The sequence below is a fragment of the Ciconia boyciana genome, chromosome 2 (genome assembly GCF_034638445.1).
Source record: "Ciconia boyciana chromosome 2, ASM3463844v1, whole genome shotgun sequence".
Taxonomy (NCBI): domain Eukaryota; kingdom Metazoa; phylum Chordata; class Aves; order Ciconiiformes; family Ciconiidae; genus Ciconia; species Ciconia boyciana.
Window position 1 is genome coordinate 145885105 of NC_132935.1, and position 26295 is coordinate 145911399.

Genomic DNA, 26295 nt, shown 5'->3' on the forward strand with positions numbered 1-26295 from the left:
ATGTTCAGGGCCTTGAATTAAACTGCTATTAGTTCTTCCTTGGATTGCTTCTAAACCAGCAGGAAACATATTTCTTGCCTTGTTCCTACCCCAGTTCCAAAGAGCTAGAAAGCCTACAAGTCAGACCCATCAATGCTTCTGTGAATCATTCCCTACTTCTGCTTTCCACAAATTGAAATGTCTGTTTGAGACAATAATGAATATGTGTGAGGAATGCCAATCAGAGCAAACATGAGGATTTGTTCAGGTCCTTTATCCTACAAAAATATCTTTATTTTGACCAGAACCTTTCTGTCAAAACCCCCCACTATGTTCTAGCAATACTGGTAAACATAGGTTTTTAGTCAAGTGTTCTAAATTGAAGTGGTAGAAATACTATTGTACAGTTTCACCCATTCCCTTCATGAATCCCCTACAGCAATGCTAAGAATGATTCTTTGCGGCAGCAGGGAAAAGTAGGCAGAAAACAAGCATTTACAAATTTGAGTAGATTGACAGGTTGCTGTAGTTGTGTTTAGTTACATTGTTTAACAGGAGGTCTCCTGGTGCCCCAAGTGGCATGTGTCATGAATACAGTGGAATAACTGCAAATGCCAAGTGCCTGATTTACCCCTGGGACCTGACTCTCCATTTTCTTCATTCTTTCAAAAAAGGTTAGCTCTGGCAGGGAATGTTACTTTCTCAGCTGAGAGAAGAACTTGTGAGAAATATTATCCCCTTTCTCGACACACCAGCCTAAATCATTCCTGACATAATTTCGCACTTGCACTGGGTACTATCTGTTCAAAATAATGTTCTTGTTTCCAGGGTTTTTTTCCTTTCCTGTATGAATTATGGACATCTCTTCCTAACTATAGATGCTACTTCCCTGCCAAAGGGTCCGCCATACACTGTTTTTGCTTTAATATCTCCAGATTCCATGACCTGGAGCTGGCGCTCTTTAAAAAGGAGAAATTTGAGAGTAGGATCAGAAGTCATGCACTGAAGAAGGAAACAGGACATTTTTGCAGACATCTGATTTTACCAGGGTTGGGACTTATAACAACCACCTCCTTTAAGAGGACAAACTCCAAGTTATATCTATTGAGTTGCAGAACTTACGTTTATTTCCTAGACTTACCTAGACTCTTAGCCTCATATTTCAGTTTGAATCCTTGACCCTCATTCCTGCTGTCAGAAATGAAGTGGACAAACAGCTGATTGTCTGTGGTATACATGGTAGAGATTGGGCCGCTTCCACAAAACCGTCCATTCCCTCTTCCAGACACCAAAGGTGGGGCAGCATTATCTAACCCATTCTTCATCTAGAAGAGAAATTGCTAACATCAGTCAAGCAAACAGCCCTGGAATGTAAACTTTGAGCACACACCATCTCAAGGCTTCTAGCCATGTGGGAAAACAATAACTTAGTGATTAATTAATGCACAGCAATAAATAAGAGAGAGAGAGAGAAAAAAAAAATATCTGTGGTATTTCTCTTTGGTATTTCCACCCCCTGACAACCTGGCCTTAGTGACACTGAAATCTATAATATTCAGTAGCTTTAATAGCTTTGAGGATTTGGTGACCTAGCCAATAACCTCACCTCTACATAATCGCCAAGGCTGCAGGAAGTATCCTCACTCTTAACCTGGAAAGGCTGTTCAAAATGGACAGCAATGATAAATCCAGAGGTTACCACTACATGCCAGGAACAATTCAGATTAGGAGCATAGTCTTGAGGATAGTTGGGGGATGTTATCACACCCCTGCCTGTGTGCAAATAGCCTCCGCAACCTGAGAAAAAGGAGTTGAAGCAAAGAAGAAAACATTAGTGTCAACTATTCACATATTCGTTTAGAAAAAAACCCAGTCTCCTAAAAGGAAGATGTGACAGCTAAAAGCAAATGTTGAAGCAAGTGTATGAAGAGTTGAGGGGCATAGAGCAATGCACACAATGAATGATCTCCCAAATTCAAGCTAGTGGATTGCAAGATGACACAAACATCTTGACAGTGAGACTCAGTTTTCAGACTTAACGGATGAGTAAGCAGGCAGTTATGCCAAGGACCTCCCATGGCATGACCATATTTTTACACTCTCTGAGTACGTTGCTTCTAGCCATGGATGATACCACTGTCACCTACTCAAGCTGCCAGTCAGAAAAACTTCCCCTGGCTGCCCACTGTTATCCTAACACATTCCTTGGTGCCTCAGCCCATTCAGGAATCTGTTATCATCCCTGGGTGCATGTGGGAGGAGTGCCACTGGAAATTGCTGATGTTCCTGCTGGAACTTACACAGCTTTCCACATCTGTCTGTCTCTGTTTTGTGTCTATGCTTTGAGTCATTTATTTCCCTCTCTTAGTTGTGCATTCTTTCACCTTTCAGCTGAGCTGTTACAGACTTAGCCGTACACTTTTCTTACTTCTGAAAAGTGACTGGTCTGGTTGAATCATACTTTGTTGTATTGTATCACTGAGAAAATAGCAAATTTTACCTTTGCAGAGTCAGACATTTATTAATGCATATTAATGAGATGTGAATAATTGGCCTGTGTGATTAATTAGGTAGACTGTAGACAGCTGTTAAAAATGCCAAACTCTTCTTTCCTTACCCCATTGTTAGCAGCAAGGCAGACATTTGTCTGGGGGAGAAGAGAAACAAATCTTACTTTTGTGATAAGAGGCATTAAACCCAGCTCCAGTGACACTTGCATCTGACGTGAAGTGGATGAACATCGCCTCTCCAGTTGATCTTATTGGCCCAGGAGGTTCTCGTCCACACACAGTAGCCAGCACTGGAGAAAGACTAGTGTCTCCTGAGATCAAAAGAAGAAATGTTAGTGTTAATACCAAATCAGTTCACATCTGCCCATTGGTTGCTGTGGCTCACACTTTCAGGCAGCTGCTTTTCAAAATCTTTAACCCCTTACAGAATGAGAAATATTTTATAGAACAACAAATATTTTGCTAGACTTTGCTAGATTTATTTTAACTAGCAGAATGTCTCAGCATAGAGGAAGCATACTGATTTAGAGCATGCTCCCCTTGCTATCTAGATTCTTAAGCTCAATGGACATGAAAATTCCAGGTACTGGGACCTTGGGTATCTATTGCATGCTGTTGGAGTAGGGCAAGATTGGCTTCTCACCGTCTTGGATAATAAGTTTGTCATAGTGGCATGAGCTGTGAGATTCTATGTCTAGGGCCAGGATATTGAACTCCACAGTGGATCCAGGAGCTCTGATAAGCCACACACAGTCAACAAAATTTCTGTAATTCATTGGCCAGCCCGGTGAGAAGAGAAATGAAGGTGTTTCTTCAGTTGTTACAGTCCCTCCGCATGCACCTGTCACGTACAAGAAGAAAAAAAATTAAAGCATCCTCTTTTTAAACTGAACACTCCCCTCATATAATTTAAGATGACAGTCCTATAATTAAGCACAATGGGGGCACAGTGATGATGCGTGTAGTCACAAGAATGCATTTCTTCAAGCACTGCTTCAGTATGGACTGGGAATACAAAAACTGAAAATCCTGACCTATAAGGAAGTTCCTGTGCTACCTGGTGCAGCAATGACGTGACCTATTTTACCATGAGGAATATCTAGCAAAAGACCTAAGAGCATCTACCACAGTTTAACACAGGTTGCACATCAGAAAGGAATGTGCATGCATAACCAATAATACATAAACAATTTAGACCCTCTTGAAATCGAAGTACTTTTCTTTCTTCACTCTTAATGTCTCCGCTATAAGTTTAGATCAAGATGGAATCCTTGCTGGGATATCTAGTGGCTCAGTGCTCTCCCAGCACATTAACCCATTACATACTGCTACTATCCTGCAGAGCCCCAGGGATTCTTAGTCCCTCTGTCCCCAGAAATCTGCCTTCAGATTTAGAAAGAAGACATTGCACTATGTCGTAGTTATTCTAAACTTTCGCTTGTTGAACTTGCTCAGAGAAAATCAATGGTACAAGAAGCATATGCCTTCTCCTTCCAGGAGCTATTTGTCAGAGGTACGTGATCATACTGAGCATATTCTCTTTATTTATGGATATGAGATGTGTTATAGTGAAAGGTTTCATATCACAATGGCCAGTGAGTTAAGAATGGTATTTCAAGAGGGATACTTTTTCATGAAAGCATATGAAATGTTTAGCTTTCATGAAATACCTGTGTAAAGAAAAATGACCTTCTATCAACATGCTTATTTTTAAAACACTGTAAAACAGTATATCCAGAAGTCCCTAGAAATTGTTTAAAAAAGCTATTAAAAGCTTAACTAAAATGTCAATGAAAGCTTTCCCTCCGTTAATAGCCAGGGCTTCCTCTGGTGGTGAAGTTGGTTTGGAGTATTTTAAGTAAAGCTCAGTATATCACTGCCTATATCACTTTTAACCGTGCAACCCACTGAAAACCTACCTCTAGCAATGGTGTGTGTAACAGCAGAAGCATCTGCTGCATACCACTCCAAAAGAAAGCCTTTTCCAGTCACAGATGAATCTGACTGAAACTGGATTGTCATTGAACTGCCAGAGGATGCAAAAGAAGCAGGGTCTGCACCACAGTATGTTGCAATAGGACGAGAATGAATGGTGGGCCCATCATAAACCTGCAGAGAGAAGAACGGTGCTGTTCCTCACACAGGCAGATTTTCACCCACCCCGTTTCCAAGGAGAATATTACCCTCTTTCAATGAGTGAGGAATCTTTCAGCAAATCCCGGTTACAGACAAACCTCTCTTACAAAAAGCAGAACAAAATCTCCCTTTCCATTATGTAGTGTTAATTGTAAAGCTTTCACAGAAGAAGGATGTGAATGGAAGCCACCAAATTCAGCTCATTCCCCATCACAGGGCTGCTCTTTGGGGACATGGACTGGCCTCCCACATTAAAAAAGTCCACTGGTATAATCTTGTTCCTTGCTGAGGAAAAAACCAACACGATTAGCAGGAAAAAAAGGCATTGTTTTTCTTTTTTTTCCTCCTTTTTTCCCCTGAGGAACACATATTTTAAATTTTATCAAATAAATATGCAATATTTTTTTCATTTTATGTATTTATAAGCCAAAATCTTGGCTGGTCAAAAGATGCTTCTCTTTTGCCACCTTTCAAACCTATTTGTGTTCTTGTTCTCTTCCCCCTAGTAAAAAACATCCGGTAGAGAAAGCTAGGAAATATTAAATAACATTAACATTACATTGAAGATCTGATCCTTGAGTCAAGTTAAAGGTCAGGCTGATTCACACCCACTGAATGTCTAACTGATTTAAGAAACTCATTTTGCTTTCAGAGGGACAGGCAAAGAAAGGCAGGCTGAGCTAGAAGAAAGAAGATGCCGTTAAAATCTGACACGAGATCAAGGAAAAAGTTGTATTTCCTTTTTGAACTAATATTAAATTTGGATATCAGTGAATTAATAATGAATTGAATATACTGAATATATTGAACTTGTATTAACTTTCTTTTTCCCAAAGATGAAAGAAAAGGATAATTATTGAATCAGCTGGTTAAAAAAAAAAAACACAACAAAACAGACAAGAAGAGATTTACCTTATTTAACTAAGTAGTTATGTTTAGCTAAGTTCAGAAATAAGTTGTTGCCTCTATTGCTCCATTTTGCTTAGCACCATGCATGCTATATTTTTTAGCCTGGTAGAAAGGCTAGACTGTATTACAGGAGGGTACAGAAGAATAATCAAACAGGAAGAAAGAGGTACCTTCCTACTGCCAACAGTAAATTATTGATCCAGAGAGCAAAGAAGGTGCAAGTAAAGGATTGTTCCTTGTAGGATTTTAAAATAACCTTACTTTTAGAGGCACTGGGATGTTACTGTCACTGTTGTCCTCAACTGAACCAGCACAGAGCAAAGTTCAATCTGGTATCTGACCTGAAATTCTTGGATCTGAAAATTCAGGATTGTACCATTGTGGACTTATTTTTAATAAGTTTCAAACTTACAGTTTGGAAATATCTGTTGGGGAGTCAACCAGTATGTAACCCATCCTATAGCTAATAATTACTGAAAAGACAACACAGCAAAAACAATAAACCACACTAGATCCTCGGAAATTCTTCCCATTCCTCTTGTAAGTTTCTCTAATCGTCATTTTTATCAAAGTTAATTAAAATAAAATAACTTCTCACAATGAAATCACCTTTAGCTTGTCATAATGGCATCTGCGATGATTTTCAATATCCATCTGCAGGATACGGCCGTGGATGACTTGTGAAGCATTAACGCTTATCCGCCACTGGTAATTGGAATTGTGAGGGTAACTTCTGGGCCACTGTGGTGAAGCTATTTGTCCTCTGTTTCCCACAATGTCATTTCCATACACTGAAAACCAAGAAAGAGACAACTAACGCCTCTAATTCACATAGATTAAAAGAAGCATTGGGGCCCAGCTTGGAATATAGCTTTCATTTCAGCCCATCTGACTTAATTTACTTAGGACTAGACAGCGCTGTGAGGCATACTTGCATCTCAGACAGTCCCAGGATGCACATCTAATTATTTTCTTGTGAGGGATGCAGTGTGCCCTTATCTGAAGGAAATTACCCATTCAAGCCATGTGGCTCTACATGTAGGAGAGGTGGGAAGATGGCACATATAAATTTCCCCTTGACTCTGCCTACTTCATGTTCATTTCTTCCCAAGAAACATTAAATAATAAAATGATTTTTTTAAATGCCTTTGTGCGTTCTGGTGAAAAATGGTTCTGATTTGATTGAGCTCTGACCTATTGATAATTCCTTTTGAAAATGAGTAGTAAAAGTCTCAAAGTAAGGAAAATTATTAGAAGTTTAGCTTACATAATCAGAATGGCTGTGGATGTTTAGCTTCAGCAGTCTGTTCATGCAGCAAGTCGGACTGAAGTTTGCAATGGTCCCTTGCAATTTTGGATCTGTCACAGCCTTGCTGTGAATCAACAAGCGTTTTCTAATAGACTTTGCAGAGCAAACGTTCACTTCTTTGAATCATTTTGGAAGTGTTATGAAAGAACAACAGTTTTCAATTAAATATCATTTACTTACAGTGAGAGAATGTGGCCCTGAAGCCAACATCAGTGCCTGAGTTGTCTGAGACAAATTTGACCCACAGGACATGTCCAACAGTAGACGTATAATTTGAAGTCAAGGAGTTCCCGCAGAATCGTCCTGCCAGTGTGCCTGTATCGTTCCCTTCACGAATCTCCAGGTAATCTTTGGTGCAGCCACTACTATCTTCCACGTGAAACTCTCTGTTTCAATAGCAGTAGAAGAGCATTATCAGGCATATGACTGACACATACTTCAGAGTTTGCCCTGCCAGGCCACAAATCCCCCTGTAGCTGGTATCCTACTGTAACAGCTAAGAAGAGGGCAGCAACAAAACCTTCCAGAACCCAGAAGTCATTGCTCATTGCCTGGCAGTGCTACTGATACAGGGCTCTCTCCTTTCTGCCCCCTTATTTTACAACAGAGCTTCAGTTTGCAAAGTTATAATTTTTAAAGAGTTCTCAAACCCTTGTATTATTTGTTGTTCCTGCAACAACAACCATGAACACAAAAAGCCCCTGATATAGAAAACAGATTTTTAATATAAGCCCAGGTCAGACTATTTACTGGGTGCACATCTATTGGGTGCAGAGAATACTTTTAGCCTTACAAATCAGTCTGCAGCCCCTTCATATGTGTATTATTTCATTACACTCTCTGGTGAGATAACAATTTCCAGAGGCCTAGATTAATTTGTAGTTAACACCTCAGAGCTCAGAAATCCCTTAGCAGTTTCTCCAGAATTAGAAATATTACTGCTTCTCTGGCCTCTCTGAGTTTCACATAGCTGGGTGCGCAAAATAATAATAAGGATTGCTATGAACTCTTCTAAACCAATTTTTACCTTAGAAAAGGAATGGGATTTTGTAATCAAATTATAAATTCTAAATTATTGCACCAAGCTGAATTCTACATATATTCTAAAAATCATTATGTTATTCTAAGTGAAGTGCTTTGATTCAATCCAATATACTTTTCAGAAGCAGGCTATGAATATAGTAAAGATTCCAGAGAGTGCCTCTTATAGCCAATGCCCCAAATATTTATGCTTTCTGATTTTCTGGTAACAACTCCTCCCCTTCAGTCCTGAATATAGCCATATGTGTTCAGTGTACGCATGCCGTGAAATGATTCCAACCACCCATCTGGATATACTTCAGACTAATTTAAAGCTAACTCTCAAATTGCAATACAGGCATTTCTGTTCAGACTGAGCTGAAGAAAATGAATGCCTCATGCCAACAAAACTTTATAAACCCCTAATATTAAATAAAATAAAATAAATACTGCTTTCTAACCCAATTACTCCATGCTTTCCAGTATTTTCAGCTTGTCTTTCAGCTATGTGTAACTGAAGAAAAAGAGTTTAAATCTACTCAGTGTCACTTTATATAACTGAATGTATGTTCCACTGATAGTTTCTGCTTCACACTAGATTTCTGTTTCTGTTCTGAAAAGTTGTTATTCATTATTTTGTAGCACATACTTTGGAAAATGTTTTCAGACTGTAGTACTTTTTCTCTGCTTTAGTGAGTAAAGGAAGAATAGAATGTCCTTTTTACTGTTAGTGAATCAGTACATGCCTAACAAATTGCACCTTATGCAGTCAGCATGTTACTGGGCAATTTTTCCTTTTGTCCTGATTAACTGTAAATGCAGGTTTCAGAATGAATTTTATTTTCCTGCTGATTCTTGATAAGTTTTGCAAAGGGTCAGTGCTCTCTTTCTTGGCAGCAGCCACTGTTTGATGCTGGGAAACAGAGAGGCTCAGAAATCCACATCATGGGTAAAGAATAACCTAACGACCTTAGTAAAGGACTCCACATTGTTCTGTGGATCACACATGACTTTCCTGTCAGAAGTCTTCAAAGGAAAGTTACTTTGCTGAAGGGAAAATGAATTTCCTTCAGATACTCTCCTGGCCCCTGTTGTAACTCCACAGCTATAATTGTTGGAGAAATTTTGAAGATTTTAATATCAATTTTAAACCTACAATCTGTGGAGTATCTGGGCCCCTTATATTACTCAGCTATATAATAAATACTACAATGAATCTGGTAGTAAGGAAATAGTAGGAATTTTCTTTGTAAAGAAAAGGCAGAGCAATGCTAAATTTCCTTTTCTTGTTTATAAGTGAGTGTGAACTGGCTTCTTCAGCAACCCATGTTGCTCAAACAATAAACCACTTATTTATATAATGCTGTATATGCCTTAATATAAGCAATAACTAAGATGGGAGAACACTGATTGAAAGCTGCCACTAACCACTGCTGTGTTCTCTTTCCAAGTTACTCTAAAAACATGTTTCAGCTTTGTCATCTGGTAATTACATTTCCTAAGAAACACAGAGCATCCTTCTTCAGGTCTGTTAAAGGTTGAATAATAACCCCTGGCAATGCATTTACATGAAGGACAGCTGGAGCCGGTTGCCAGGGGAGCTGAGAATAGTCCAGACACACTCAGTGTTGAGCGGATATGGCTCAGGATAGCCAGGGCTGTTGAAAGCTCCTCTGTCCATGTGGAAAGTACCCCCGCAGGCTGCAACAAGAAGGAGACAGCAGAGGCTTGAGAAGGATGACATAAAAAAAACCCCACAACCTTGACAGAGCCAGAGCATTTGCTAATCAAGAAAGCATTTCTCCTTTTCTCATTGTTCTTTAGCTTGTTGATATACTTGCTGAGACCTTGGCCAAAAAGAGGAAGGGCAATAGGGGATTTTAAAAGAGGGAATGTCAGAGAGACAATGAGATGCAGGATCTGTTGTTTTTCTTAAAAGTCGGAGGTATAAGGTAGCAACACCTGTCATATCAACTTACATGATGATGATGCAGCATAGGTGGCATGGAAGCCCCTGGCAGTAATGTTGTTGTTGGAGATGAAGTTCACCACCAAGGCATTACCAAAAGAAGTGATAGGATGTGGTATAGTAGTGCCGCAGTAACGGCCTGAAAGAGAACAAGCCAGAGAGAAAAAAAGGAGTGTTCAGCATGTAATTACTATTGCTAATTTAACATTTGGGGTTAATGCCTGACAGCATCCAGGAGTAACATTTGTTGCTTACAATTGTAGTGGTTAATTCAATCTACATAAACATGAAATACTCCATTTCATTAGCACAGAACTCAAGTCTGGTGGCAATTTGTTTTAACAGAGGAAGGACCTCCTGCACTCCAGATACCCTAGTCACTGGCTATTCTGTCATTGAGCTCCTTTGTGTTCACCCTATCCAGAAATTACAGCCTAATTGAAAAAAAAATCCCATCAAATATATCTGACAGTAGTTTCCATTTCACTCAATTGGTTTCTGATGAAAAAAACAAGTGACAAATAACAGACTAGTTCTTCTGTAATGGATTGTAACATGGGGATTAGGAATATGAATCATGATCTAGCAGAAAGGCATCTGGCAGTGAAAAGAAAGATAGCAGCTAGTATCCTGGTCCTCTTGCCAAGTGAAAGCCAAGGGTAGGAGACCAAAAACTGAATTCTGCTCTTAGTTACAAACCATTTAAATTGAGTGCAGCCCCACTATACAGCATATACAAAAGTATAATGCAGCATATACAAAAGTAGAGTAAGGGAGAGCATAATCAGGCACAGATATTCTGAATTTCCCAGAAAGGAATTTGAGGCAACCCTGTGGCTGTGAGAGGAGTCAGGACCACCCTGTGGCCAGGGCTCTTTCATGGCCTCCCGGCAGTATGAGCACTGAATTTTGCTGCTCCAGGCTGCTCTTGCCACTTGAAGGTGATGGCTCTGGACAGAGAAGCTAGGAGAAAGCTGTAGAAAATTCAGGAACAAGCAGAAAATCAGGCTTTCCAGGGCTTGAGGAAAATCCATTTTCTGCTCCCAGAAATCTGCGGCTTTCTTCACCTATGTTTAGAGTGGACTGTGCTTATGAGTGTGGGTCACATTATATTTATGTACAGTTAACTGGGAATTCAGTTTAAACTGAATTGCTTGGTTCCCAATATTGTTCAGCTGAGGAGGAAGGAAAAGGCAGCTGCAGTCAACTCCAAACTGCAGTTTAGTAGGAATACAGTCAGAGCCTGGGAGGACTGTGCCATTCACACTGAAGACTTATTCTCCATTCCCAGCCTCCTCTGGCCAGAGTGGCCAAGGAACTTCCTTCAGAGAAAATCCATGAAGCAGGAGGACACTCACAGAAAACCTTCTCCTGCTTACCTTGGGTGTGGTTCTATATATGAAATAAACAAGGGAAAGGTACAATACCTTGAAGAGGAGCCTCGTAGTTATTCCCTTCCAAAATCTCCACAAAATCCAATGCACAGTTTTGTCTATTGTTTTCAATATCAAAGTCAGTGAAGGAGAGTGTGACGTGGTTGACTGGCAACAGCAAAGAGTAAAAACTTAAAAAGAAGTTTGGCATTTTACACATAAATAATTACACATAAACAAATGTACCATCTTTTCTTTTCTCCCCTGAAGTCAATCAGTCCCCATAAAGCATAACATCTGTAGTAGTTTATTCCCTGACATGTGGAGTGAATTTGAGGGAAGTGCATTAATCCTTACTGCAAAGGTCCTGGTAAATCTCTTCATATTTCAGTTCTTTCTAGTACAATCAACATTAGAAGCACAGGATTTAACACATACACATGAATCTAGTATTTCCTAGTATCCAAACAGCTTCATTATATACTGAAAATGTCGGCAAATACAACATGGAAAACCTACACACATTCAGAAACAAAACTTATCTCTACACATCCGTGACCTTGTGTCCCTTTGCGATCTATACCATAGATCCGGACAAAATGTGAATTGACACTGCCCTGCTCCAGCTTAGAAAGAGCTGGTTCTTTCGTCGTTTTGTAACGTTCCACATACATCAATTGGACTGGTTAAAGGATCATTAACTACCCTCAGCTATATTTGTATGGGATTGGATTTTCCACCCTTGGACTGCAGGCTACGTGCTGAAAAAGAGGATTTCTGACTCAGGGTATTTTTGACTCTCATATTGATCTTGCTTGTCTGAAATGAACAAAGGTGAAGTCACAGCTGGAATAAGAGAGGCTGTCCTCAACACCAGTCTGTGGCAGTAGTTACTCCTGGTCTTAGAGCTCCTGTGCAGTTCGAGCGGGTCAGAAAGAGTCTCATGATTTAGATGATAACTAAGTTTTCTCCCACATTGACCAAGCCTGAATTTGACACAAATATTTTGCTTCTCACTGGGCTACAATTAATTAGCTAGAATAAGCTGAAATGACAGACATGGACGCAGGCGCTGCATTCAGCAGGGTGCCACAGGCTGGCATTCAGCTGCCTAGTCTGCCTGTTCGGCACTCTTTTGTGTCCTGTCCGGTCAATCAATTACTGCTATCAATGCAGGTCCTCAGGATACAAAGCAAAAAGGAAAAACACAGTGGGTGGCAAGAGCAGGAGACTTGTTGGCCTTCTCAGTAAAAGCAGAGCAGGAGCTCTTCTGTGGTTTGCCATTGGCTAAATCTATTGTATATGGCTATGCCCTGTAATGCTGTGTGACCAGCATCATGAAGCCATGTGCACCTCTAACGTGTGGTATGTGGTGGTCCTGGCGGTAAGTGGAGGAAGTCACTACATACACAGGCTACTTCTTATACAGCATTTTTCTGGTCTCTCATACTGACATAATTCAGGAGACAAGAGTTATGTATGTGTTTTCAACCTGGATCCAGGAAGAGATTGTCTTTACAAATAAATGCTGTGTAGATGAGGAACAGCTTTGATTATGTCCTTTTCATGTATTTGTATAAGAACCTATGCTAAAAAAAAGTATTGCTTATCTCCTGGTTTTTGTTTTGGTGTTTTCTTTGGCAAATTGATTTTAATTTTATAACTCAGCAAAATAAACTTATAAATGTGGTTGGAACATTCTATGATTTTAACAACAATGGCTAAATATCAGATCAACAACTGAAGTTCAGTAGTTGCTATTAAAAATAAACATTTCTTTTAAATGACGTTACCAGGATATTAATACCCAATTGTAAATATTTTTTGGAATCTTATACAACATAAGGGTAATACTGGGTATTAAGGGTAATACCGGTATCTGATGGAAAATATTTGGTGTTTTATGATTAATCATAAGTCTGTCTAAAATTAGATAGGAACATCTGAGAATGTATCTATGCACATAAGACCACTTTATTTTTTTATTTGTATTTGAAATTTAAATTCCTCTGTACCTTTTCTCATTTTTTTTTTTTTATGTTAACACAAAATATTTGATCTAACACAATTCTAGCTTGAAAAATCCAGACCAAAATAAGGTTGGCTAAATACAAGTGCTTTAATTATATATAACCCCTTAGATTTTGTCACGGATTAATCCAACTTCACATAGTATTCAACACCTCATTTATAATTGCAACACTTAGGTCACAGTAAAGCAGCTGAGATGACAAAGTTGCAAACTGTGTTCCTCACTATGCACTAAATTTTTTACACTGAAATCTGATTTAGGACAGATTAGGAGAGCCACGCTCTCCAACTGCCAGGATGCAGAACTTCCTAGAGAAATAAGAGAGGAATTTTGTATTGTTATTACAGAAAAGAAGATGAGGATGTTAGTCATCCCAGCTAACTATAAAAGATGTTTTTACTTACATGGTTCCTGAGCCTGAATAATCCAGCTGCAGTTCTGATTGTTTGGGTATTTGGCAGGATACAGAGGAGAGGAAATTGCTGCCCCAACTGAATCTGTCTCTATGAAACTTCCGCATGCTTTAGAATGAAACACATACACACACACACACACACGTAGATATTTATATATACAAAACACGTATTTTATATTCTGTAGTGAAAATGAATGCATAACATGTAACATGCTACATCAATGTGAAATGAGGATAAAATTCATGACAGTAATTTATCAGAAAGAGAGTCTTAAGGACTAGCTCCAAGCACCAGGTGTACTTTCTTGACCTGGATCCACAGGCCATGCTACATCAGGCTGACCATCTGAGAGAAGCCAGAGTGACGTGGGAACAGACCTCATCTTTATCAGCTCCTCATAGCCCAGAAGAGCAATCGTGGGGCCAAAATAACTTGGGTTTCAGGGTAGTGCAATAATACACCCATTTCTCTGATCATTTGCCTGTGTTGGCAACTAGGAAGGAAAAAATCATAAGAAACTCTCCAGAACCTTCCAATGCCCAAGGATGGCATCACATTGCATTGGCATGATCCTCTTGTGAGCTGTGTCAACAAAACTGCAATTGTGTGAAATGTTGCACATGTGCAAGAGCTTGGCTGACTGCATAACTTTGGCTAACAGTGCTGAGTGCTGCCATGCCTCATTTCTAAGCATACTGACTTATCATCAACCTCCCAGGTTTGAGTTTAACACACAGCTGCTTTAAACAGCAGGGTGGGGAGTTAGGTACCAAAGACTGAGATTCATGTATCATGCTGTGCTGCCTAAAACATCCAGCAGGACATGGGACTTACAGGGTTTTCTCAGGAAGAGGGAAGCTGGGTTGCCTGCATCCTAGGTAGGGAGCACTTGCTTACCAGGCATGTTTTGTGCAGGCCCTAATCCAGTAAATGTGCTCTGAGAATGTTTAACGGATTAGGCTCTCATAGCTGTTAGTCAGAAATGCCTAACTAGGTATCTAACTAGTACCTCAATAACTGGGGTTCCTGAGGTTTTTGCTGATGCAAATTCCTCCTTTTCTTCGTAATTTTTCACAATCTTTTCAAAGAAAAAAAAATTCTGGGAAAAGTACTAATTTATAGTGCAAAGAATCCTAAGAAGAAAATGAGAGAAAGGGATTTTCTCTGCAAAAACTACATGGCTATATCTTGGGAAAAAATGTTTCCAAAGTTATTGTGAAAAAATGAAAGAAAATCACCGATCACCAAATAGTATGTAAATTCATGAAAAATTCTGACCAGTTGGTGTTATTTTTCATTAAAAAGGAAACCATGTGAAATACCAATTAGTCCTCCACAAATTGGATAGTTGATGTTTGGCAGGGTTTGCAGGCCTGAATCCATGGACTTCATCAACAGCACCACACAGAATTCTTTTATAGCTTTTCAGATTCATGCGCATGGATAGACATATAAAATGTTATTTTGTCACTAGGTCTGTGGAAACTGCCAGTTGCACATTTTTCTCAGGACGGTTATGGGCAGCTAACCCTCTAGGGAGGAGGAATAAGAGGCAGCTGATATGTGCTTGCTATAAAGCTGAAGATGCCTTGCTATAAAAAGTACATTTTTTCCCCAATCAAAGAATCTAAGATGATCCTTAGATTTTAAATTCTTTAATCTATAATTTGGAAAAATTCAGTCCTGTTAGAGATACACACTGGTATGCTGCATGTATAGAAAAAACACTTCCTGTTATCAGCTGTGCTAAAAGATTGTGTCTAATACAAACAAACTGGTGATTAGATAAATATGCATTAATGTATATGATGAAATTACCTTCAGTAAAGTGAGCACTGAAGCCCCTGTGCTGGATTGTCATATCAGAGCGCAGTCGGATGTACATCAGATTATTGGAGGATGTGATAGGAGGAGGATGCTGTGTTCCACAGAGTTTTCTAAGAAGTGGTGCTTCATTACTAGGACCATCAAATACCTGTTACGAAAAGATCAAATGAAGTATTTGGTTTCAATAGGAGTATTGAGAAGACTTATTTCATTCCCTCTCTTATGTTTTATACATTTTGATCCTGATACAGCCCTGGTATGGGCAGTGCAAACAAACTATGCATTGCTTATCTTAATTCTGTGGCCATCTCCAAAAAATGCCTATATTTCAGGCTGAAGCTACTGTAGCCTTTACAACAAGAGTGCATCATGTGTGTATCTGGTATGGAAGCAACTCTCCTTTAACAATCCAAATATCCCCATACATTTATTGTTTTGTGTTAATGGCTAACATGAGTTCCTGTGTAGCTTTTGTTCAGTTAAACCCTCAGTCAAGACTTCTAAATTGGCCCCAACATGCAACTAGTGCACCAGTGAGACCTATGACTATGTAAGAAAAGAGAAGACACTAGGATTATGGTTTTTAGATACATGTACCCAGTATCAAGGATCAGAGTCCATATATCTATGCTTCATAATAGCTTTAGGGTACTGAATTACACACATATACATGAAGTATTATTTAAGCAGAAGGTAAAGAAAGTAAAAAAGAGGGAGGAAGAAAGTAAAGATAGGTTTACAAAACTTCACTTTTAATTTTACCACAAATTACTTCCCTCTCTTTTTTCCCTTTACAGCTGATAATTTTGTTTCCTTCCTCTCTGTTTCACAATCAGGAAGAAAAGGATAGTGAAGTTAAAACCATGGAGTTTCTAGCTTAAGCGACATCAAAATTACAACAAGAGAAACCACAGAGAGGGAAAAATGGCCACAGTCTCAGAGTCTCCCACTAGTCTTTCCTAGCACTCCAGCAGACACGATATGTTGCTGCTGTGTTTGGAGCCATGGGCCAGTCTCAGAGCCCTTGTGCCTGGTTTCAGAAGTGATGAGCACTGGAGCAATCAGCACAGTTGCATGACCCACAGAGGAAGAGCCTTTGGGCTACTGGGCAGCAACAAGAGTTGAATTCAGTTCCTGTTTCAGCATTAAGGTCCTGCATTACTATAGGCACGTCATTTAATATAACCTGTGACTCAGCTTCCTATAGCAAAATGGAGAAAAATATGGATCCAAATATGGATAGGAGGACTGGAAGCAGGTGCTAGGATGTTAAAAGCTATATAAAGGCCTGCTTTGAGCAAAATAATGCCATTGGGTTAGAAGAAATGTACTTCTTATTGAGATTGTCTTTTACTTCAAAATGCCTCAAATTCCAGCAAGCCTGTGCAATGGAGCACTGATGAATTTAAAATTTCTAACTAGACTGTATAACACAATGCAATGTTTCTGCCTCCAGTATTCAAAGGCCTTTGAACACATTAATGAAAAAAATATATAAAAACAGTAGCTGAGAGAAAGGTGACCTGTTTCAAATAAACCTCAGAGCTGAGAAACAAAGGACACAACTCCTGCTTAATCCACTGACATATCCTACATAGCCAATGCTGTATTCATGAATTAAACATTTGCATGTGGGCCTACAACACTAGCTAGCTGTGTGGGACCTTGTGACAGAATATTAAGTGCACTGCAATGTCTATAAAAATGAGTACCTGGTAGAGACCCAAAATATCCATCCATTCAACCTTTTCTTCTGTCTTGGCATCCTGCCACAATCAGCCCTTTAATACATAGTGTGCAGGTTTCATTCTTCCTCTGCACATACATTCTGTATATAAATCAGACTGCCTGGAGTTAAAAGCCACAAACCATGGAATGTGAAAAAAAGTAATGACTTACAAAATAACCCTTAGGAATTAAGGTATTGTCTTTCCCTAGACAGTAGTGAGAGGATTTTGTCTGAATGCTAGAACTGAGAATAAGCACTGCATTGACAGAGCGTAGAGAGGGCCTGACTACACTTCACGTAAACTGCTGGTTTTGATGGATCTGTGCCACTCTGCACAGCTGAGGATATGACCATTGACGCATGGACTGTTGTGAGACTCTAGTAGTTGAGCTTTCTCACTCGGGAAGATATTAAGGATGAGTAACATAAGAGATTAAGTAGGCATTTCATTCCATGAGCTTTCTGGAATAAAGAAGTCTTTCTGTGGTAATACTGGGAAAAGAGCATGAAGTCAGAGGAATGTTTTCTAAATCAAGTGTATTTGCTGTTTCTGGGCAGCTTGCTTGAAGAATAGTACTGTCTCCTCTTTCAGAAACCCAGAAATGATTCCTAGCCTTTTCACTTGCTAAAAATCTGATTCAAGCAACGGTTCAGCATAACCATTAGTGAGATACAGCAGCAACTCTTAGAAGTTATGGCAGCTACAAGTTAAGCAGGAACAGTAACACATGGATATTTTATGGCTGCATTATTTTTGCTCACCTGCTATTTATTAGCTTAAACTATTTTATAGGGAGGATTTCAGTCTTGAATCTAGATCAGAAATCACAAGATTCACACACTAGTTCAGGAAAGAGTTGTGTCTCTCTGCAGCTTCTTAAAGTTATTTTGAAAACATCTGAGAAATGCATTTCTGTGGCTGCATGAGTAAAGGAAAATGATGCATCTGCTTACTTAAAAGCCAAGTTTTAATTTGCACTGTGCGTAGCAGCAATTTGCTCTTCTCTTCCCTTTCCACAGTGAACATAACTGAGTGACTCATTGCCTTCTTGTTCAAAAGTGTCCTGCATTTTGCAAAAGCACATGACAAAAAGAAGAGAATTTTTGTCTTCTGAGCCATAAAAACTCCACGTATTTCTAGCTGTCGTCTCTTGGAAGATCCTCTCTGCCAGCACCTGGAATAAATTAAGTCATACCTCCTCTCCAGCTCCCAGAGGCTTACATTTCTACATTCCTGTGTACTACTTGTTATACTGCAACAAGAAAGAAAAATAACATTTACTTAATCAAAGCCACTGAAAAAACCAAACTATTTCTCCCTCCCCTTTTCAGTGCCTTGTGCTACAAGCACTGCCTTCCGAGCCACATTCTCCTCGAGTCTCCAAATACTTGAAACTCCTGCTGACCTGCACTCCTGGTGTAGCGTCAGATACCATAGTGGTTAAACACATGGGCAAAAAATATCAGAATTAGTGCATTCACTATTTCTTTCCCTCTATTTTCCTTCAAAGAAACAACTTTGTTTGTTGTAAGACACACTCTCCAGATAGAAATGGGCTGGTACACAGAAAGAAATTAAAAATTTATTCCTTTTATATGGTGACAGTGACAGCAAAAAGTCTTCTCAAAGTTCTTATGTTTTCTACAGAATATACCTGAGTTATATTTGAGATCCGAGAAAGAGAAAGTAAAAGTACATCCTCATTTAGCAGATGAAGAGATGTTCATCTGTTCTGACAACAGATAAGGTACAGAACTGAGGCACAGAAACTGAGGAATCAACTAAATTTAGGCAGCTAAGTGAATGAAGAATGTGCTTTTTGGTGGCCTGGCCTGCTCTCTGCGCACTGCATCCATGGACTCTAGAGGGAGCTCAGAGCAGTTACACCGTGGGTTACCGTTACCGGCTTAGCATTCATTTGGCTGAACCTAGATCTGTGCTCAGATTCACATGTGAAATCATCGAGCAGAACTGAAAAACGCACTGGGATTTTTGGAGTTGCAGCATAGCCAAGAAGCAACAGACATGAGTATTTTCCCTCCCTCCATTTTTCTCACATAACAAATGTGCAATGAAAAACATTACAGGAAAAAAATACATTTTCATGTGTTCCCCATAGAAAGGAATTTACAGTAGAAATATTAAAAAAAAAAATCTCGAGTCATAACAGAGGGAAAAATGACTGGGCCTAAAAGGGGAAGGATGAAGGAAAAGGCCATTGGTACACTCAAGGGTGGAGAGGAGCCCCAAGAGCAAATAAAATCCATAAAGATAAGTAAAAATTTAAGAAATAGAAAAGGGTGGAACCACTGTGTTACTCATACATAGTAGTTGTTCCTATATTAGAGAGAGAAAAACAACCCACCAGCTTCCTTAGCTGCCCTTATTTTCCATTTACGCAGCTTTTGGAATGGAATTCCTAAACCATTCACAGTCATACATCTACTTATATATTTCCAGGCACTCTCTGTCCCCTCACTCTGTTCTCCTATTACCGTGTGAGGCATGTAGCAAGCCTTGGAATGAGATCAACACAAATCACATCCAGGTGTTGGTAACAAGTGATTTTCTCCTTAATGGCATACCAGGTAGAGAAAGAAACCCCATCCACTCCTTTCTTGCCCTGCTGGTCCCCCTACATTTGCACAGAAGAGCTCTTCTCTACCTCATACACCATTGTCTCAGAGCCCCTCATTATCTCTTGGCTTCAAATCAGCATTTTCCCTCATCCGTTTTCAAACCACCCTCCACTTGGTGGGCAGTGATTGATGCCTGCATTAAATTTAAATCTCCCTCCCTGCTCACATGGCTGCTTCAGTTCTGTTTGCACAGCTGAGGCTGACAGGCAACTTCCTCCTCCACCACCCCCTAAAAATCCAAAAAGCAGAAGCAAACAACAGATACTCATATGACAATAGAGGAAAAGGGGTGTCACTGCACTGCAATGGTCTGCAAACTCCACTCATGCAAAGAGTTCTACCCATCTTCTCTGCCAGCTGAAGGACTGATGCCTTTCAGTGATTAAAAACCCAGTGCCTGTATCTGGCCTATAAAGGTAATGGGAGTTGTGCCTGTAACTGCAAGGAGCTCATGGAGCTGAGTACTCTAGAAAGTGGTTAGATAGGTACATACATCCATTGGCATCAGGTTTAAAAGAGAAACTTGTATATCAGGTCTTTTCAGAATTTAGCCCTTAATTTGTGAAATTTTTTTGGCATTTTTACCAGTACTGCTGTTTTGGATGGCTTGTGTTTCTGTCAGGCAATCTGATTTTCTACTCCTGTGTGATATCACGGAAAACTTGGAAATTTTCCCAATAGATTTTCCCTTTCAATGATCCCCCTGATGTAGTTAAACAATTTAATTAAAAAGACATAACCGTATTTCCCTATGCTTCAGAACCAGAAAAAAAATGAACAGTCATTGTACAAAGGCGCTTTGTGGCCAAATGAAATCCTCAGTTCTGCTCAGCAAAATGGGGACACATTTCCTTTTTTCTGGTTCAATACAAAAAAGCTTTACGAGGCAATGCTGTTAAAACTGATGCTGTTTTCAAAAGAGTCTCAATTCCTGCCAAATTGAGTTCTCTGTGAATGACAGTTTATCAAGGAGAGGAAAGCTGGATTTTGGGCTACAGCCATTGTGCTTTATCTGACTGGTACTGATCACACATGCCTTTGTACTGAGTGAAGTGCAATCTGACATCAAAGGTCAGGATTTAATGTCCCTGCTCCCAAAAGGCCGAGTGGAGATGTGGAGAGTTCTTCGTTGTCGTGCACTGATTGAGCAGCAACTTCAATTTCTGTGACATCAACAAAAGCTCACAAACCAACAGCAATGTGAAGCTTTTAAGAGAGCAGCGGTTCTAATGAAGCAATTAAACAGACAGCTGAGGAGCACCTGAATATACAGTGCCTACATAAAGAAAACTGGTCAGCCACAATTCCCTCTGGATGTAGACCTCCCTCTCTCCTGAGTTTGTAACAGAGTGTGGGCAATCTATTATATATGTGGGCAGTCCATTCTATGGCTTGGAGCAAGCTGTGGTAAACTGCACTATAAATCGGAAAGAGTGTCATAATAACAGCCGTTTATGTATGAGGTTATTCCTGCAATACTAACTACAACTCACACCACCAAAAGGAGAAACGTAGTGCCAGGATGCAGCATCCGCTGCTTTCAAGAAAAGATCCTTCCAGATATAAGTGGGAACCTGGAAGAATGCAGAAATGCATTTGTGAAGCCTTCTTCATTGGTGAAGCAAAGGCAACTAGATCATAACTATTTAGCTGTAAATTTAAGACTTAGCTCATCAATGAATAAATATGACTATGCAACTACCAGTCTGAAACCAGCTGCAGCCTAGGTTGCACAGTAAGCTTCCTCTTTTGCAAGCATTTCACCAGACTCATTAAGGAAACTTTTGAAATTTCTATTGTTACTTACTGCAACATTGTCATAGTTACACGAATGGTGATTTTCAATGTCAAAATCCGTGAAGTTCAATAGGACTCTGTGACTGTAGTCAACTTGGATAACCCAAGAACAATCTGTGTTGTTATTATAAGGTTGAGGATAGTTTGGAGAATGGATTTCCCCACTGGTAGCTTGGAAAACACCACCACAGCCTGAAAAAGACATAATCAGTTTTAATCACAAGCTCTGTTATGCTTAGCGAGATTCCACCTCTATTTTTAAACTAAGGGAAGAACACATCCATCTTTATATATTCTAAATTCAACTTTTGTAAGATGAGTGCTCCAACTGTTGAAGTGTCCTGTCCACAACAAAATCAATGGAAATGACTATCAGGAAAGTATAACATTATCATTATTGGTGAATATGCAACAACAATGCTTGTGAGTAATGTTTCTTTCTAGCCCCAGGCTGGTAGTAGATGTTGTAAAGGCTGAAGCATTATTGCTGGTATTCTTCTATCCTAGATATTGTAAAAGCAATCAAAAATACCGTTCATATGAATGCCACAAACCTACCATACTGAGAAAGCAATGACTAGGCCTAGCTGAGCATAGGGGTGAGAAAACCATTTCTGAAAATATCAAGACAGCTAGGAGCTCCACTTTCCCCCAAACAATTGCAAGCCTCAAGCTTCTACTCTACCCATGCAGTTGAAGGATTCCTGAGGACTCCACTTCACCCTCAGATATTTCTGACCAGAACAGCTCCAGTGCTCATGAATATCTAAATAGCTTGGAATGATGGATCCTGTGCAGGAAGTGCCAGGGCTTTCAATAGGACTAACACAAACAAATGGACTTTTATATGTTGTAAAGGGACGGAGGAGGGTGAGGGAAAGACATTGGGATTGCTGTAGATGGAGGCAGCCTGCTGGAAGGATAAAAACTATACTGTTATTGCGTTCTGGTGAGCGGGTATTTTAGCAGCTAGAGGGGGGCTGGATTACAACAGGCAAGATGCTGTAAAGGGATGAGAAAGCTTCAGGGGGCCTAAGTAGAAAAAATAAGCCGCCAGATCTTGGAAGGGGATTAATTCAAAGGACTATTGTAGACGTACGCAAAAAAAATCTTGTGCCTTTCTCATAAAACTTGTGAGAATGGAGAAGTATAAACCTTGACAAACTAATGAATCAGTGTGCTTAATCAAGCAAAACTGCAAGAATTAAAATCTGCCTCTCCTCATTTTTCACTGCAATTATTTTCCGGTAATTGGCCTTTTCATAAGAACTCCCATGTAGAGACATGTGGTTGGGTCTTTTAAGCATGTTTCTTCTTTTACTGATTACCAGTAAGGCTTTGAACAAATAATCACATGGGGAATCGATGAGCCTTATAGAGTTCAAGTATTTACTAATCACTCCAAATATTTTTGGAGTCTGCCGAGTTCTCCAAGTTAAGCCACATTCTCAGGTATTTTTCACTTTACAGTTTAGAACCAAAAGCATCATTCAGCTAATAAAGGACTCTGTATGGGTGAGTGGGTGACGAGAACTGCTAGCATGCAAAAGTTCTTTTCTGATTACAGGGATGTCTTGATTAATTATGTAGAGAAGAAACCCCAACAAGGTAGACTGTTACCAAATACATAAATAGGCCTAGATTTCAGCTAGTTAGACAATTTTTAACTGTGTGTTTTTCAGCATCTCTTAGTGTTACCAAATCCAGTAACACCGAAATTGTCCTTCAGTTTTCAGTCCTATGTTGTTTGACTGCTTCAAATGCTTGCATGGCTGATCCGCGATTCTCAGACTTCCCGAATTTCTCCTGGTGTTAATCAGTATACTCACCACCTGGATTTTCTTGCCAGGAGGCATTAAAACCTTTCCCTGTCACTGCTGCATCTGTCTTGAAACGGACAACGGCTGAGTTGCCAGTAGTAGAGACTCGCAGTGGGTTCTGTGCTGATCTTGAAACACACAACTGGGCTAGTCTAGGAGAGAGGAAATCAGGGCCACCATAGACCTAGAAATGGAAGAAACACTGTCAAAGTTTTTCAAAGAGACTGTCTGCCACACAGAATACGTGAGAACTGTTTAGCTAGGAGAAAAAAAAAAATCTGTAAGTATTGAAAGTGATTCCACATTTTGAAATGTAAAGTAGCTAATAAAGTTATTTTCTCTGCAGGTTTACTTAGTATCTGAACCACCTGGTGCAAGTATGAAATTCTAGATGACTTCAAAACAGCCTTGCATTAAATAAGAATTTTCTGCTTTGGGGACTTTGCCACATTCTTCTTTCCCCATCCCTCCAGGGTTAGCACCTTGTTTCTGTGGGGATATAAAACCAGATTTTTTTGTGTGCTTGTGCAAATAAACTGTACCTCTTTGCAGGAACTTGTGCTGATATTTTGTACCCTTTATGTTTAAAAGCACAGCTAAGACTGATTATTAAACTGGGGCTAGATTTCCTCACTCTTTCTGATAAAACAAAAAACATGGCAATTTTATTGACTTCAATGGCAGAATCAACATCCAAAGTATGGGATTTTGGTCAAGTAAACTACATTTTCATAATACTTTTCAGAAACAAGTATATATATCATACATATTTCCCACAGAAGACAGGTTTTGACTTTTAAGAGTAATTATTTCCTACTCAGAAAAGTGTGCCTCAGGCAGTTATAAACCAGAAACCACCACTCTCTTAAACATCATCAGCAGTATTGTGTAATTTATAATGCATTTTTAAACCAATTCAAGTGAATTAGATGGCAGTGCTTAAGCCTTGTTAACCCTGTTTCTTGTTTTCCAAAAGGGATGTGGGATTTTAGTTTGAGCCCACTTATAACTGCTGGAACTGGTTCACCTTCCTTAGTCTTCCCTGAAGAAAACACACATGCTCAGTGCAATTTTCAAAACCAGACGTGATTTTGGTGCCTAGTGCCTTCAATTATTGAATTTTCTTGGCTTCTTAGAATCATACAATCATAGAATAGTTTGGGTTGGAAGGGACCTTTAAAGGGCATCTAGTCCAACCCCCCTGCAATGAGCAGGGACATCTTCAACTAGATCAAGCTGCTCAGAGCCCCATCCAACTGGACCTTAAATGTTTCCAGGGATGGGGCATCTACCACCTCTCTGGGCAACCTGTTCCAGTGTTTCATCACCCTCACTGTAAAAAAATTTTTCCTTATATCTAGTCTAAATCTACCCTCTTTTAGTTTAAAACCATTACCCCTTGTCCTATCGCAACAGGCCCTGCTAAAAAGTCTGTCCCCATCTTCTAAGCCCCCTTTAATTACCGGAAGGCTGCAATAAGGTCTCCCTGGAGCTTTCTCTTCTGCAGGCTGTACAACCCCCACTCTCTCAGCCTGTCTTCATAGGAGAGGTGTTCCATCCCTCTGATCATTTTTGTGGCCCTCCTCTGGACCCACTCCAACAGGTCCATGTCTTTCCTGTGCTGAGGGCTTCTTGTCAGGCTAATGAAATGACACCTGATATTAAGGGTCTCCCGCCTTCTATTGGTATGTCCCTAGTAGGACAGCAGCTGCAAAAGTCAGCTTGACAGTAACCTCAAATGTGAAAACTGTTAAAGAGATACACCAAATAAAGAGTGTGCTATTGTCTTTCAGCAACTGAACTAGCAATAGATAGATTCTCATTGTATCAGCATATATTATGTATAAATCCTAAAGCTAAATTAGAGAATGGCAAGTTCTAACAACAAAAGCAGGGAACAGGAGGATAAGGCAACAAATCCCATCAGGATTTTTTCCCTCATTCCCAGTAGCATCTCAAGTCTGCTCCAATATTTTATTAGTCTGGTAAACATCGAAAAGGTCAAAAAAAGCAATCCATGAATCTCTCTCAGCAAGTGGAAGTACTATAAGAACCAACCTTCTACATGGCCCCTTTGCCTCTTAGATGAGGGGAAACTCAGTATTTTAATAAGCTCTGCCAGATACTTTTTAACTTCAGAAGAAGTTTGGGTTCTGTCCAAGATAACTGTCTGAGCAAGTCTTACAAATAGCTGAGCTAGTCCCACCAACTCCAGGGATAAGTGTAGCGCATTGCTACATAATTTGATTAATCGTGTGCTCAGTAACTGCTCATGGTGCCTGACACTGCTCTGCAGTTAGAGGTATAAGGGAAGGAACTTTTTCTCTTAACTGGAAAAAATATTCTGTGACTCCAGGGTAATGTGAGACCTCAGAAGCTGAAGCTTGCATCCGCAGATGAAACAAGGAATTAATCTTTTTATAAACATCATAGTCTGTTAGATGTTCAGAAGACTGTATTTTGTTTTAGTGGCTGATTACACAGTCTTAACAGCTTAAACATTTCAATTTTGACTAAGACAGCACTTTTTTGCATTCTGCAGGGAGGCTGCATGACTTGAATGGATAATGGTTCCTCTGTTCAATTGATCGTCTCAAGGCATTCAAGAGAAGTCAGAATGGATGAAATCACAGCTCAGATTAAGAATCTGTAATGAAGCAGTCACAGTCTGGGGAAGAAGCATGTTTGTCCGCTGGAAGCTCAGTGTCTTCAGCAAAATCTTACTGCTTGGCTGCTTGTGAGGCCCAATGGCAGCTGCATTTGTCAGAAGTCTGTTCAAAATGTGAATTTTAAAATGTGTTTGTGGTATACTCCCTGAGTCAGAGCCAC

General features: G+C 39.7%; 1 protein-coding gene across 1 annotated transcript in view; it reads right to left on the bottom strand.

The window, feature by feature from the left end:
• Positions 1-26295, bottom strand: part of CUBN (cubilin) — a 147601-nt gene that overhangs the window by 50113 nt on the left and 71193 nt on the right. Inside the window, exons 30-43 of the mRNA XM_072854386.1 lie at positions 23476-23650; positions 21657-21838; positions 15472-15628; positions 13642-13758; positions 11260-11373; positions 9843-9971; positions 9432-9564; positions 7024-7229; positions 6144-6325; positions 4409-4598; positions 3133-3330; positions 2654-2800; positions 1586-1776; positions 1121-1304 (exon numbers count right to left, since the gene is read on the bottom strand). Coding sequence (XP_072710487.1) covers positions 1121-1304; positions 1586-1776; positions 2654-2800; positions 3133-3330; positions 4409-4598; positions 6144-6325; positions 7024-7229; positions 9432-9564; positions 9843-9971; positions 11260-11373; positions 13642-13758; positions 15472-15628; positions 21657-21838; positions 23476-23650 — 2305 coding nt within the window. The remainder of the gene's footprint in view (positions 1-1120; positions 1305-1585; positions 1777-2653; positions 2801-3132; positions 3331-4408; positions 4599-6143; positions 6326-7023; positions 7230-9431; positions 9565-9842; positions 9972-11259; positions 11374-13641; positions 13759-15471; positions 15629-21656; positions 21839-23475; positions 23651-26295) is intronic.